General features: G+C 44.4%; 1 protein-coding gene across 5 annotated transcripts; it reads left to right on the forward strand.

Annotated features, from left to right (window-relative positions):
• Positions 1 to 1,086: 1,086 nt before the first annotated feature.
• LOC121600468 (phospholipase B1, membrane-associated-like) lies at positions 1,087 to 10,254 on the forward strand. Of its 5 annotated transcripts, none has more exons than XM_041929087.1 (7): positions 1,087 to 1,311; positions 6,051 to 6,844; positions 8,167 to 8,345; positions 8,423 to 8,865; positions 9,588 to 9,705; positions 9,817 to 9,890; positions 9,997 to 10,254. In XM_041929087.1, the coding sequence occupies exons 2-7, from the start codon at positions 6,535 to 6,537 to the stop codon at positions 10,130 to 10,132; spliced, it is 1,260 nt and encodes a 419-aa protein (XP_041785021.1). In that variant the 5' UTR covers positions 1,087 to 1,311; positions 6,051 to 6,534; the 3' UTR covers positions 10,133 to 10,254. The 5 variants fall into 5 exon arrangements, with proteins under 5 accessions (XP_041785021.1, XP_041785022.1, XP_041785025.1 ...); XM_041929088.1 differs by having other exon boundaries at positions 6,063 to 6,844; XM_041929091.1 differs by having other exon boundaries at positions 6,279 to 6,844.
• The last annotated feature ends 3,902 nt before the right edge of the window (positions 10,255 to 14,156 follow it).

Below are 14,156 nucleotides of genomic sequence, written 5' to 3' on the forward strand. Positions count from 1 at the left end.
CCAATAGAATGAAGACTATATTCCTGTTTGATTTCAATTGTTTATTTTTTATTCTTGAATTGAATTGATTGTTTAAACAGATTTTAATGGGCAATCCTCAATCAGGAAAAAAAATATAATAAAATTCCACATGCTATACATCAAAACCCTGCAGGACGAACGCAAAGCGCAAACTAGGAAGGAAACGTTCCTTCCCCTTTGAAACATAAATTCAACTAATAAATATTACACGTCAAACATGTCTGTTGTCCTTCAACAAGGCGTTAAAAATGTTTTAAAATAATCAAAGATTTTAAAAAGGACTCAGTATCTTGAAAAACTACCCCTGCAATAATATCATACCCAAAGATTATCGTTTAGAACACTTCCCAACACATTTAACATTGCACGAAAGAAATCAATCGACTCTTTCCTCACAAATCGCTTCCAACGCCAAATCAACATGCATGCCACTCTCTTGCAAGTAAAATCATAAGCGTCGCCATCATAAGAAAGCCCTCGAACCACGTTTGAGAACTGCACGATTTCAACAGAAGTTTTCCTTCGCAGCACGCTTATTGAATTGTCCTTCGGTGATGTGATGCAAGAACCACTTCTCGCCGCATCTGCCAAACTGCTCAGAAGACTTCACGACTTACAGCAAAACTACCTGTTTAAAGGGTAATCTCTTCAGCGCGCAATGCATCATCTTCGGCACCAATCCCAAATAAACGCTCCTCTCCGCGCGAACACTACCCACAACAACAACAGCAACAAACAGCGCCAAAGAGAAAGGAATCATACAAAAGCCCCCACACACCGCCCATTTGCCAAAACAACCAAAATCCAACGCTGCAGAATCATCTTCATGCAAACGTGAACCGTGAGTGTTCCAAAAAGCAGCAACAACATAAAAAAACTGCGAGTGGAAAGGGGAGTGAACGGGAGGCGGTACCCCTTCTTCTGCGATTTTTCCGATAGTGCAGTCCCAGGCCCAGGGCCCTCCCCTGAAACCCACCGATGCCCCCAACACACGCACGCAGCAGCGATCCGCGAGACGCGAAACCGCACCGTTCGCACTGGCTGGGGCATTAGTTGCGCCCCGGACCTGATAGCAGGCGGACGCGTTTGTGCGCCACTCTCCACGCTCGAAACGTTTGCGGCTGGCGCACGCGCGCGCGCGCTCGCACCCGCTCGCTGGCGCACATTGCCCACTACCACGAACGGGTTTGTCCGAAAAGTCCAAGTCATATACCGTACGGGTTTAGTTTTTCTCCCGAGCAGTCCGTAGCAGTTCGCTTTGATTGCTAGGACGGTGCGATTTGAGATTGTGTAAGTTGTTCGAATCGGGTTCCCGAACCCAGTGCTGTGTGTGTGTATGTGTGATGTAAAGACCGGGAAAACGTGGTGGTTGCGGCTTACCCGCTGGTTACCTTCTCGCCCGCCCGCGGGACCGGTTCGCGATAGTTCTTGTCCATTTTCGGCAGCTTCTGGGTGCGTGGTGGATAGCGTGTGTGTGTGTGTTTTTATCGATTACGAGCGAAACAGTCGATGTGTGTATGTCGCGAGTGAAGTGTTGTTTGAGGTTTCGTTTCTATCGCTTGCATTGAAGTCTTTTGCTTCTGGATCGCCGAGCAATGTAACAGATTATTTCTGGTTCACCGTTCGTTCGTGTGTTTGTGTGTGTGTCAGTGTGTGAATTCATTGCAACTGCAGCTACCAACTCCAGATTCCAAGTACGATGCATTCCCGGTGCATTGCACCAGATTGCAATCGTATGCGCTTTATCCAAATGAACCATTAGCCAGCAGAGGGCGATCGTGCATAGACCCATTACCCAGTTTACTTAATATTACGATCGAGTTGTATGTGTGTGTGTGTGTGTGCAAGAAGGAGATAGAGATAGAGATTTTTTGTGGTGCATAGTTTGTTCCGTGTTCGTGGTGCCCCACTGAGACGGCCCTCCAAAGTGTCGGCAATGCCGTCTGTTCGCTTTTCATCGAGTGTAATCAACCTGTTTCAAACTGTTTGCAATTAGGGGGTTTCCGCCTCCCGGGAGCATGCAGTTCGCGGGGATTGGAATTCTTTTTGCACATGTCGTTTCATTTTCATTTGAATTACATACCGAAAAAACAGGCCTGCCAAGCAAGCGAAAGAGAGAGTGGTAGATAGGGCCAGAGCAGTTTCGTCTGGCTATCATGCAGTCTGGAATCTTTCTCCCCATCCCCTGCCACCCTCCTCCGCCGAGGGAATCCGGCTACAATTTATTGGCTTATTAGTTACGGGGGCCACCTTAAAGAACGGTCACGACCGGCCGGAGTGGATGGTTTTGCTGGCGATTTGTTGTTTTTTTTTTTTGCTCTCTCTCTTTTTTACATAAAATAGGCTTTCGAAAGGAAAATGTCTATTCCTCTCGCTGGCATGCAGCGTGTCGATTTCCCATGCTTAAACCGGGTTTTGGGTGGTAGGAAAAAACCCTCCCCAGCGTTTGGAGCTTTAAATGCTCCGTGGAGTTATCCGCTGCAGCTACCCGATGATGTAAGGTTCAATGAAGAATGGGCAGTTTTGGGGGTTTCGGGGATGTACGGAAATTAGTGGTGAGTGCTTCTTGCTGGCACTCTGCCCTCTCTGCCACCCGGGTGGGAAAGCAGTGCCAATAAAGTGATAAAGTTAATTACAAAAGAAAAAAATGACTGGACGAACAGGAAACGCTCATTCATCATTGTTTTGGGGGGGAGTTTTCTCCCCGTTTCACTGGAGCAACCGCTTGAAGAAGCTCATAATTATTAGTCACTTGTTTTTTTTAAAGTGAAATGTGAACATTATTTCCTCAAATTAATTCTCTTTTAAGTCAATATTGAAGTTGTTTAATGATTAAAATGTTGGTCGCACAATTATATTTTGTAAGTCAAATGAGCTGACTAACAGATGATTGCGGTTAACATACAGATTACACGACTTGCTGATGTTTTTTGGAATTTTGAAGACATTTCGATTAGATTATAGTTGGAAGGCAATGCGTTTCGACGCCAAACAAAATGTCATAAGACAATTTGCATTCCTATTTGACTAAACCTGGTACAATCTTCAATTTTCTCGTTGTTGTACCTTAATACGAATTTACAAATTTGTCTGTAGTAGCAATTCAAAGTTTGTAAAATAAAATTAATCGTTTTAACATGTATGTTTGTTAGGGATATTCCCTTGCAAAGGATCTTTATCAAAACTGCAGGTTTCTAAAAGAACAAGATGTATCAACAATTTGCTAATTTTGTCTCTTTTCTAGCGCAGTTTATCGCTTTATCATTCACAAATATATTGATACTGATTCTTACAATAAAGCAGCAAGAATCAGCTCAAAACTCTGTATGTTAATATCGAGAAATTTCAAGAAGAATGAATAACTTATGAAGTTTATTGTTAAATTATTGCTTTGAAGAACTTTATATTTTCTGAATGTGAATTTGACTGCTTCTACATTGCTCGATGGGACGAGTTCGATATTCATTGGTAATTGCATTAAACACATCAATGAAAACCCATCTCGAGAAGATTTATCTCATCAACCGCTTGTCAATAATGCACTAAGCTTAATAACGCACTGCAATAAGGAGTAGTTTTTGTGTGAATTACTTCACGTAATGATATCCAAACGTAATATTTACATAAAATATATTCAATATTTGTTCAAATAAGAAAAAAATGCATGCAAGTTTTAGTAAATGTCTTATTAATTACCTTCGAATTTTCAGTTGATGATTCAGTTTACTACAAGTACTAAAAAATGATCATCATCATCATCAGGACATGATCAATTAGATTTATGACACTCATTTGTAGTTCATGTCTTAAATCATGGAACTAACTTAACCAGATGATCATTTTAATTTCAGTAAAAAAAGTATTCTTAGCTTAAATTATTAATAATGTCTCTTTAAGTAAGCGTTAAAATGATTGGCCTAGGATTGGTACCGTCAGCTTGAACGCAAAAACCTGTAACCGACACCACAAGTAATTGCTTCAGTATGTTCTAGATCTTAGATTCACTTTCCCGAGGCTCCCCCGTCCTCGCCAAACCATTCTCGTCGACGGTGCAAACCGGTCGCAGAGCAAACCGCAGCCACATTATGCAACCGTACCGACACTCACCAACCAGTACACAGCAGCAGCACCATCACCACAGCCACGCCAAAAACCTAAGAAACATCGTACCGAAACCCCGAACGCTGGCTGCAAATTATGCAGAACGAAAACAATGTCAGCGTACGTGCCCGGTGTGCGCTTCATGCCCACTTAATCCAATCAATCCGGGTGGAAAAGTGCCGCCGCGAATTCGATTGCAAGCTGAATTGAATGGTGGCAGTAGTGGCGGTACAACACACAGCGGGCAGAGCAAAACACAAAAAAGCCTCTCTTCTCTTCGCTTCGGGTCGAGTGTTGGTAGCGAAGCAATAAGAAAAAAACGCGCAACGCGATCCCATTCGATTTCGTTCAGATCGGTCAATCATTATCGATCACTCATCTTCGGTGCTGCTGAAAGAACCCGCCACACGGCACGGCCCCGTGCCAGCATAAAAGCATAGAAACGCACCATTATGTGTGAGAGCGCACCGCTAAGAAGGTTGCGGAGGTTTTTGTTTCTTTCGGCGATGTTTTCGCTTGTTTTGTGCGGTGCAAAGGTGAGCGTTCGGGGCAGATGGAATCGCACCCGGGTACTGATTAGATTACGCAAACGCAACCGGGTACGTGCGGTACGGACTAAGTCGTCCAGGGCGGTCCCAATCGGACTTTGAAGATTAATTATGTTGCTGAACTATGGAGTCTGCTGGGTGCTTTAAAAAGTGCCCTGTTATTTGATGTTCCTAAGGGAAAAAAAACAGTTCTTTAACGAATCACAAAACGTTTACTTTTATTAAGCGATCTATTGGTGATCGAGATGGGCGTTAGAAAAATCATTAATTGATCACTTTGTAAACAATCATGTTTTTTTGCAATTTGTTTCACATTACAATGCGTGAAAATATGATTAGTCCACTAAAGGGGTTAATCGTTTCATGCTCAATTTCTAAAATGAAACTTAATGTGAACGAAAGCAAATCATCATTTGCCTTAAATTGTTTTGATAAAAGGGTCACTCAGGGTTTAAAAATCTCATATTCTCGCTAAACAGTTTAAATTAATTTAATGAAATCTCTCTACTTAGACATCTCTACAAGATATATTGTTTCTTTAATGTAAACCTTCATGCTGCCTTTATTTTAAATTTATTTTCTTTAAAAATGTATTAAAAAATGTTTACTGCATAAGCTTCAGGAGCGATTCGCCTTCCTTTATTCTATAAGCAGGATAGTTGAATTGCGTTCAATAGATATTTTATATTTTCCGAGCTAAAAAAGGGAAAATTTAAAATATGTTTAATCACATATCTGAGTTTATCCTTTCTTGACCGGAAAAGAAGATATTTTTGTAAAATTGGATAAGCTTTTGAAACATTCTTTGCCATAAGAAAACAAAATGTAACAAGAAAAATTCGGAAACATTTCCAATCAGAATATTTTGCTCATTTCGTTCTTATTTCATTTCCGGTAACAACTATCAGCAGATACCATACACAACGCATTGTGCTGCACTCGTCTTCATACACCCGTAAACGATAACGAGCTGAGATAGTTAATGCTCGGCTGATCTTGCCTTTTTTCCACGGAAAAGAAACTCATCATATTTGCCATCATTTTGACGATAGTTTTGACACTTTCTAATGTTTCACATCAAAATACCTGTAGCCCGTACCAATGCAAGAAAAACTAAAAACACAAACATCACATACTTCACCCCAAACCCATTAAGGTGATGGATATGCGATGTAAGCGCCTCATCCATATTAATATCTCATCAAGCGTCTACCGTGCACGCGGTACGTTGGTTTTAGATATTTTTATTTATTTATTTTCTCCTTCTGCGTGGTGAAGAGATAAAACGCACACCCCCTTTACGGAAGCACCCTGTTTACCAACCAACCCGCTTATGGTTGACTGTTCGAGATGCTCACGATCGAGTCTTTTAATTGATAGTTACTGTTGCAGGCGAACGCATTTGTAACACACAGTTGCAAACCAGCAGGGCTACCAAAAAATGAAAACGCCCAAATGAGCGACAGCAGGCAGTGATCGCAAGCTAGTGACTTTGTCCAATTCGTGGAGAAACAAAAACGATTTCGTGGGCCGACGGGTTGCAGCTGCCGTCATCAGCAAATGAGGAGCACCTCGCTAATCACAGTGTTGTATTGTGTTGCAATTTAGCCGTTCAGTGAGTGTTTAAATCGAACTTAAATAGCCAAGTCCGGCAGATTGGTATAACAAACAAAAAACAAGCTTCCGAAATCTAATTGTGATGAACCAGTGCAGTTAAGAGAAGAAAAAAAAACCCTCAATCGAGAAAGGTTCGTCGCTTCCATCCGATATCTCTTCCTGCTGTAACGAAAAAAAGAGCTTAGGTTCGTCGCCTACGTCCGTGCACGCATTAAACGCACAGCCAAACGAACCGCCCCGCCACACAATGCAGCTCTCGTCATCGCTAAGCGTGCTGCTCGTGCTGCTGCTGCTGCTGTGCCACGAAAACAAATTCCACCGGTGGAAGGTGAACGGGGCGATCAGCGCCTTCCAGCCGACCATCTTCGACAATGCGCAGTGGCGCGTCATCTTTCACCTCTACCGGAACGTCACGATGATGATGGCCGGCCGGACCGGCTACAAGACGAGCGGCAAGTTTCTGCAGAAGAAAATCCCGGAAAGTGTGGCGTTCCCGTGCGATGTGGCGGCCGGCCGCAGCCCGGAACCACCGACCAGCGTGCACAAGCTGCGCCCCGGTAAGTCATTATAAATGCATTTGCTGCGTACGCCGCAGCGGGCAAGGATGGCTGGGGATGGGATGGGGTTGAATAATGCCCGGCACTTTTGCGAAAACGAAATTTGCATTCCAGCCCCAGCGCGCGCACGCCGCGTCTTCAAGGCTGAAAAGCAGGCACGTGCGCAAACAATCAGTCACGCAGTATTGAGCTTCAGTCGCTGCATGCGTGTGTGTGTTTAAATTTCTCCTAATGTGACACTTTACGCAATGGAGCCACGGCTACAATCGGGATGCAAAGGGATTTTTTGAGGCCGGTGCGTGCCACTCGCAACGGGTGCATAAATTAGCTGAACATATTATGACAGTCGACCGTAGTTGAAAGGGTTCCCCATATTGAGGGCGTCATCCGGCTCCCGATGGCGATTGGAATGTACCCACCGAGCGACTACATTGGCGCTAGTTTGGTTTGCATGGCATACGTCAAAAAAACAGCATCGATGAAAGCGATCGAAGAAAGGGTGTAGGCCGATCGAAAGACTTGCGATGCATTAAGCGACGAACCCCCGGGGAAAAGTTGAAACCAATTTTAATGGGATTGAAGGATTAGTTTGTTGGTGTCTCATTTATGCAAATGTGTTGAAATTTTAAACCCAACAATAATAATAAAGGGCATATCAAGCAGTATCCTATGAAATGAAATGCATAGAGTTTCCGGAACTGTTCCGAAGGAGACTTGAATTTCAAATATAGACATAGCAATTAACAGCGTTCCCATACATTTTAAGAACACAAGACGGAAAATTACCAAGTTCATGATTTTGACCATCAAATTACACAAAAAAATAATTGAGTATTGCTCAAAGTCTTTTGAAAAATATCTTAAACAATAATTAATAAATTTGTTTATATTTGAAGTGAATGGTTTAAAACCACGTTAATTTCAGTGATTCAATAAGAATTCAGAATTTCACTCATTCAATGTTTTAAATACTTCCAAGCATTTTATCATGTACCGGTTCATCCCAAGATGATTGGATTGAATTCCTAAAAAAACTGATTAACTGATTGGAAGTTATGGTTTGGATTATGCTTAGATAAGGCTCCACTCATTTAACATATGGTGAGGAACAACTAGAATCATTGGAAGAAATCACCTTTTCTTCAGCTATGTTTTCCCCGCCATTCCAACCTCAAAAGACACTTAATTTGCTTAATTTTTATAGTTTCTTCAGCTTCCTTAACCGGGGCGCATCTCGCCTCTCTTCTTAGAGCTCATCAAATTAATCCCAATCTCGGTTCTTCCAAACGCTCACTCCACTTTCCACTCTCTCCATCCGGCAGGTGACATAAACGTGGTGGCCGCGATCGGCGATTCCGTCATCACGGCCAGCGGTGCATCGGCCACCAGCTTCCTGCAGCTGTACACCGAAAACCGGGGCCTGTCCTGGTGCATCGGTGGCCAGTGGGGTTGGCGCAACGCAACCACCCTGCCGAACATACTAAAGATGTTCAATCCGAAGGTAAGTTTAGCGACGCAGAAAGCAACCAGAAGAGTAGATCAATAATGTTCCACCACAACCCGCTTCCCGGCTCGTAGCTCGTTGGATATTCGTACCGCGACTCGTACAGCTTCCACTGGGACTCGCAGTTTAACAACGCGGAGATCGGGGCCGTCTCCAAGGAGCTGCCGCACATGGCCGCCCAGATGGTGACGCGCATCCGCACGGACAGGCGCGTCAACTTCCAGAAGGACTGGAAGCTGCTGACGATCACGATCGGTGGCAACGATATCTGCGCGTACGTGTGCACCCTGCAGGATCCGGAGTCGCTCCCGCTGCAGCACCGCCGGTCGCTGCTAAAGATGCTGCGCTATCTGCGCGACCATTTGCCCCGCACGCTCGTCAACATCGTGTCCGTGCCGGACGTGTCGACGGTGGTGTCGATCAAGAAGAAGCCGATGATGTGCTGGATCCTGCACCATGCCGAGTGTCCGTGTTGGGTTGGTCCGCTGCACAACTCTACCAAAGAATCGAGAGCAAGGTAAGGTTCTGATGACGCGGGACGGTTCTAAATGGGTTAAAGGTGTGCACTAGTGATGTGCTGTATGGAGCGCACCCACGACTCCGATCCGACTCCGACTATTGTTAGTTCGATTCCGACTCCAGCAAAATGGAACCACTAGATCTGCCCGGAGTCGGAGTCGTTCGGAGTCGTCCGGAGTCGTCCGGAGTCGTCCGGAGTCGTTCGGAGTCGTTTGGAGTCGTTCGGAGTTGTCGGAGTCGTTCGGAGTCGCCCGGAGTCGCCCGGAGTCGGAGTCGTCCGGAGTCGTCTGGAGTCGAATGTCTCCGAATGACTCCGAACGAATCCGACTCCGAGCGATTCCGAACGACTCCGGACGACTGCGACTCCGAACGATTCCGGACGACTCCGGACGACTCCGAACGACTCCGAACGACTCCGGAAGACTTCGACTCCGGGCGACTCCGACGACTCCGAACGACTCCGAACGACTCCGGACGACTCCGGACGACTCCGACTCCGGGCGACTCCGGACGACTCCGACTCCGGGCGACTCCGGGCGACTCCGGACGACTCCGAACGACTCCAGACATTGCTGCGCGGACCTACCTTCCGGAGTCGATTCCGAATTTATCGGAGTCGAATCGGAATCGACCCCGGATTTTTGCCAACTTTACCCATCACTAGTGCGCACTAAAGATCACTTGGGCTGACCGGTACCACTTTTCGATAAATAATCACAGATGGGCTCGAATACAAACGCAGTACCGGAAGGTAGAGGAGGAAGTCGCCATGCTGGACGAGTTCCGGGGGCTCGATGAGTTCGCCGTCGTACATCAACCGTGGACGAGAAACCTTTCGGTATGTTGCCCGTTTCGAATAGCCTTTACTTTATCGCGCACTCAGCTCCGATGACATTTCTTGAATGCTCACTATTTCACTCCTCCCCTCTCGCCCCCGGTCTAACAACAGCTCATGAAAGGAAATGAGGTCGACTACACACTACTCTCGTACGACTGCTTCCATATGAGTCAGAAAGGCCATGCGTAAGTATCCCCAAATCCCCCCGTCGTGAGCGGCGTTTTCGGAATGATTTTGGAGCTCAATAAAATTGTATCCTCCTACTTCTGCTCCAAAAAAAAAAAAAAACAGACAAGCGGCCGTTGCCTACTGGAACAATCTGCTGGAACCGCCGGGCAAGAAGAGTACGGGCTGGAAGCCGGGCATCGACGGCTTTCGCTGCCCTTCGAAGGAGTCCCCCTACATCTACACCTACGACAACAGCTAGGCGCTAGCGCAGGCGTAGCCATACTACCACATACACACACATACATTAGGGGAACACACACACACACATACGAAACGGGGAAAGCACAGCAAGGGTTGTTTTAGGTTAAATAAAAGTCCGGTTCCGAAAATATACGATCGATCGTTGGTTGTGTTTTTGTTTCCCTTTTTCCTTCCCCACTGCTGCCCAGTGACACGGAACGAGGTCAAACCGTCTTCAACTGACAAGCGAGGAACGAAGCGTCCGTAATAACTGCCAATCGTTACGTGCCCTTTCGGCTTGATCGGTGAACATTCCCGTGCGTCAACCGAACGGAACTCACGCGCGTATGAGTTTTGTGAATGAACACTCTTCCCCGGATCCCGCCACTACGAACGAGGGTGTAGGCCTGGTTCGTTTTCCATCTATGGACAACAGGGCCTGCTGCTTCTGTTAATGGTGAAGACACTACTCAGCTCCCTCCCCCAGTGGTGAAAGCCGTCCTATCGCTGCTGGTTCTCTTCCCTACCCAAAAATGGGTAAGCTAGTCCAGTTTGCGATGAGATAATCACACACTGCTCAGCCCTGTAGCCTGTAGGACTTCATTCATAAAACCCGCCCAATGGATACTGGTGCGTCACTAAACACACACCCTGCCCAAGTAAGTGTACAACTGCCCCGAAACGTCTTATTTTCCTGCCCACAGGCCTGCAAGTGCTTCCAATCATCACACCGCCACTGTCCGCGGCGCAGGAGAGCGACCGATGCCCGCTGGCAATGTTTACTTTTTATCACCCGTCTCGTCCGTCTCGCGGCGTCGTATTTGGATTCCGATGTACCGCTAAAAAGCCAACCAGCCCGAAGCTTGATGATTATGTCGACACAAGACACACACACACACGTTGCTTTTTTGTTTCATCCGTGTTGCGTTTCGTTTCATTTCTTCGGTGGCCACGCGAAGAACGAGCCGCGAACACGTGAGTCACGGATTTTTGGGGTTTCTTTTGCGTGCTTGGTTTTTTTTTTTTTTTTGGCAAACCACCATTCGCACTCTCATAACGATCGACCGTTTTAGGGTAATCAAGGCTTATGTTATCGAATTAAAACGGCTTGCTGGGGGAAGAAAGAGCTATAAAAGAAGGAAGAGCGAGGCATAGATCGACCACACAAATGGAAAGCAAAATGACAGGATGGTGATGAAAATGGACTGTTTGTTTGCAGTTAATCAACGCTGATTGGTGGAGTCTTTATGAGTGCGAATGATTGCAGACAGCTAATATTAATTCTAACACTTTTAAGGTTTGATTTGGTTTTGCTACAGTCAGTTACATCAATTTCAATGACCAACGCTTGTGCTACAATTTCAACCCAATCTCCACACATAACACGTACCCTTTCGTGGAAGAAATAAACACACGGACCGAACAGCAGCAGCAGAAAACTGTCATTGCACACGTCCGATCGCCCGGTTCCAGACGGTTCCTATCGTATAAGGCCATCGGCGGAGGGGGGAGCCGGGCCATTGCAAACCCGATCTAACAGCCAATCGAAAACACACGCACACCCCCCGCGAGAAAAGTGTCTATATCGATCATCGATTTATATTGTACACCGCATAGAAGCACATTAAATAATCGCAAAACCGCTTGCAACGATGTTGCAATAGCAGCGTGCGTCTGCGGCTGTTGAGACGCAAGTTATCGCTTTACAGCCATCGACCCGCGGGACGCTTCGGGAGGTTTTTTTTATGTTTTTCTTTCATTCCAACAGCTGCAACCGTAAATCAACACGCGTTTAATAGGCCCACGAACGGTCGCTCGGTAGCTTGCTGCCGAACCAAAGCGTCCCAAACCGCGATGAGCCGTGACGTGAAATTGCCTCGATTTGCAGTGCTCGATTTTGTGTGGTTAAATGGTAAGCCCAAGTGCTGGCGAAGTAAGCCTAAGCTGCCATAAATCTTGCGCACGGTGTTTACTTAGTGCAGTGGTTTTGAATGCTTTTCTTGGTGATCAGTTCAGTCGTTTTCAATTCCTAGCCTGGCTTAACAGTGTGTTTTTGATTGTTTTTGGTGTCATTCTTACGATAAGTGTACTCGAGTAGGACGTACTAACAGGGTTGTTTAGTTAATCTAACACTGGTAGTCAAATATCTGTTGGAAAACGATTATTATTTAAATAGACTTTTCTCTTTATCTTCAGAATATATTCTACTGGATACTTATAGATGGACACCATGTTTGCAATAATTACTACACTGACGTTAGAGCTGAGACAAATTATTTTTTTCGGTGAGTTGAGTCTGAAGTGAAGAGTACATCAGAGCATCGGTCGATAAAGAGCGGTCCGCGGGTCATTTACGGCTTTGATTATCGTAATATGGTTTGACGGACTAATCGTTTGTGGACGAACTCCAGGTTAAATTTACATATATAAAACCTTTATTGTTTATGTAGGAATATACAGTTGTTGTTAATACATGTTGACTCTAACCCAACTATTTCTGCCTTTAAAGCAGTGCGAATCATTTTTTTTGTCCAAGGGATCAATTTTGGACTGTAAGTCTATCACTTTATTTATAAAATTTAACGTAATTTCTGAAAATGTACGTTCTAAAATCATTGAATTGAAGTTAAATGCAGTAAACATGCAATTGATAGAATTTAAAATATAATCATGTTTGTGCCAATTCTGGAAATTTTAATAGAGTGAAAAAAGGCATTTTCTTGTAAAAACAGTGCCTTGACAATTTATTACACTCCATTAGTTTTTTTTCCCAAAAATCAATCAAATTCCATGGTTTTTTTGTAGTTTTTAATAACGTAATTGTAAATTGTAAGTATAAATTACAATTATCATAAATCTGTTTTGATAAAACTATTGTTCCTATTGTTCCTGTTCCTATTCCTACAAGAGTTTAAAATCGATGCCCATAGTAAGAAATTGCTGCCTTAAAGCCAAAATTTAGCGGCAACGACTGTAAGATTACTGTTGGAAAACTGAAACGAATAGTAAAAACAACTTATCATTGTTTGTACGAGTACAACTATAACACACTGTTGCTTTTTAATAGAACAATGATAGTTTTTATTGAGAAGAAACTGAGTAAAATCGAATGCTTCATCGGAGACTATTGGGGTTCTTCCTCTGATGTTTGTAATAATACCTCAACATTATGAGCTTTATAACGCAATGTACTTCTTGAAAATTTGCATTCAAAGCTTCATTCCAGCAACTCTTACGTAAACATCATAATTTAACAATATAATTTGGTATTATCTGGGATTTTTCCTCTCTTCTTTCGTCAAATCCCTGCTTCGTTCTTCATTCTCTCACTCTCTCTGTGTTCTAATTTACTAACTAACTTTGAGAGCCTCTCAATTGCAAACCTGCAAGCCAATTCCGACACTTAACGAGCCGTTTAATGTATGCTTCATTGCAAAGTTCGCTTCTTTCGCAGCTTTGCTAACGATTTCATGCTGCCCTTGCACCTTCTGCACAGAAACAATCCACAATGAAATGGCGTTTGCGAAACGTTCGATCGCTAGACGGGTTAGGCTACTTTATTTAAATGGTCCGCACCGCAAACATGTCACGCACGACTGACTAGTGGCGTTTGTTTGGTGTGTTTTGGTTTGGCGTAGAAAGCAAACATGATCGAACGCACGCTTGCAGAGGAAAGAAAAATGCTTATTATTGACATGGAAAAAATGTAATAATTTCGGAAAACGCAATAACAAAGCACACTCTTGAACCATCCTCGGCGCTTTATTATTTCATGATTTGCATCGCCATTTAAACGCACACATAGTTGTTCAATGGTTCAAGCAGCACGCATTAATTACTACCTTGCATTGCATTGTTTATTCTCTGCTACGCACAAAATGTCACACCAGTCCAGCTTGCACAAATTGCTTTCCAAAAGCAGCGTCAGTGCAAAAAAAAAAAGGGAATGCATACATGTTATGCACGCGTTAAACAATCGAAACTTCCCTTCGGGATCCGATATGGGACGCGCCAAATGCTAAGCCATTCACGAACTGCTGTTC

Source organism: Anopheles merus, chromosome 3L, assembly GCF_017562075.2.
Source record: "Anopheles merus strain MAF chromosome 3L, AmerM5.1, whole genome shotgun sequence".
Taxonomy (NCBI): domain Eukaryota; kingdom Metazoa; phylum Arthropoda; class Insecta; order Diptera; family Culicidae; genus Anopheles; species Anopheles merus.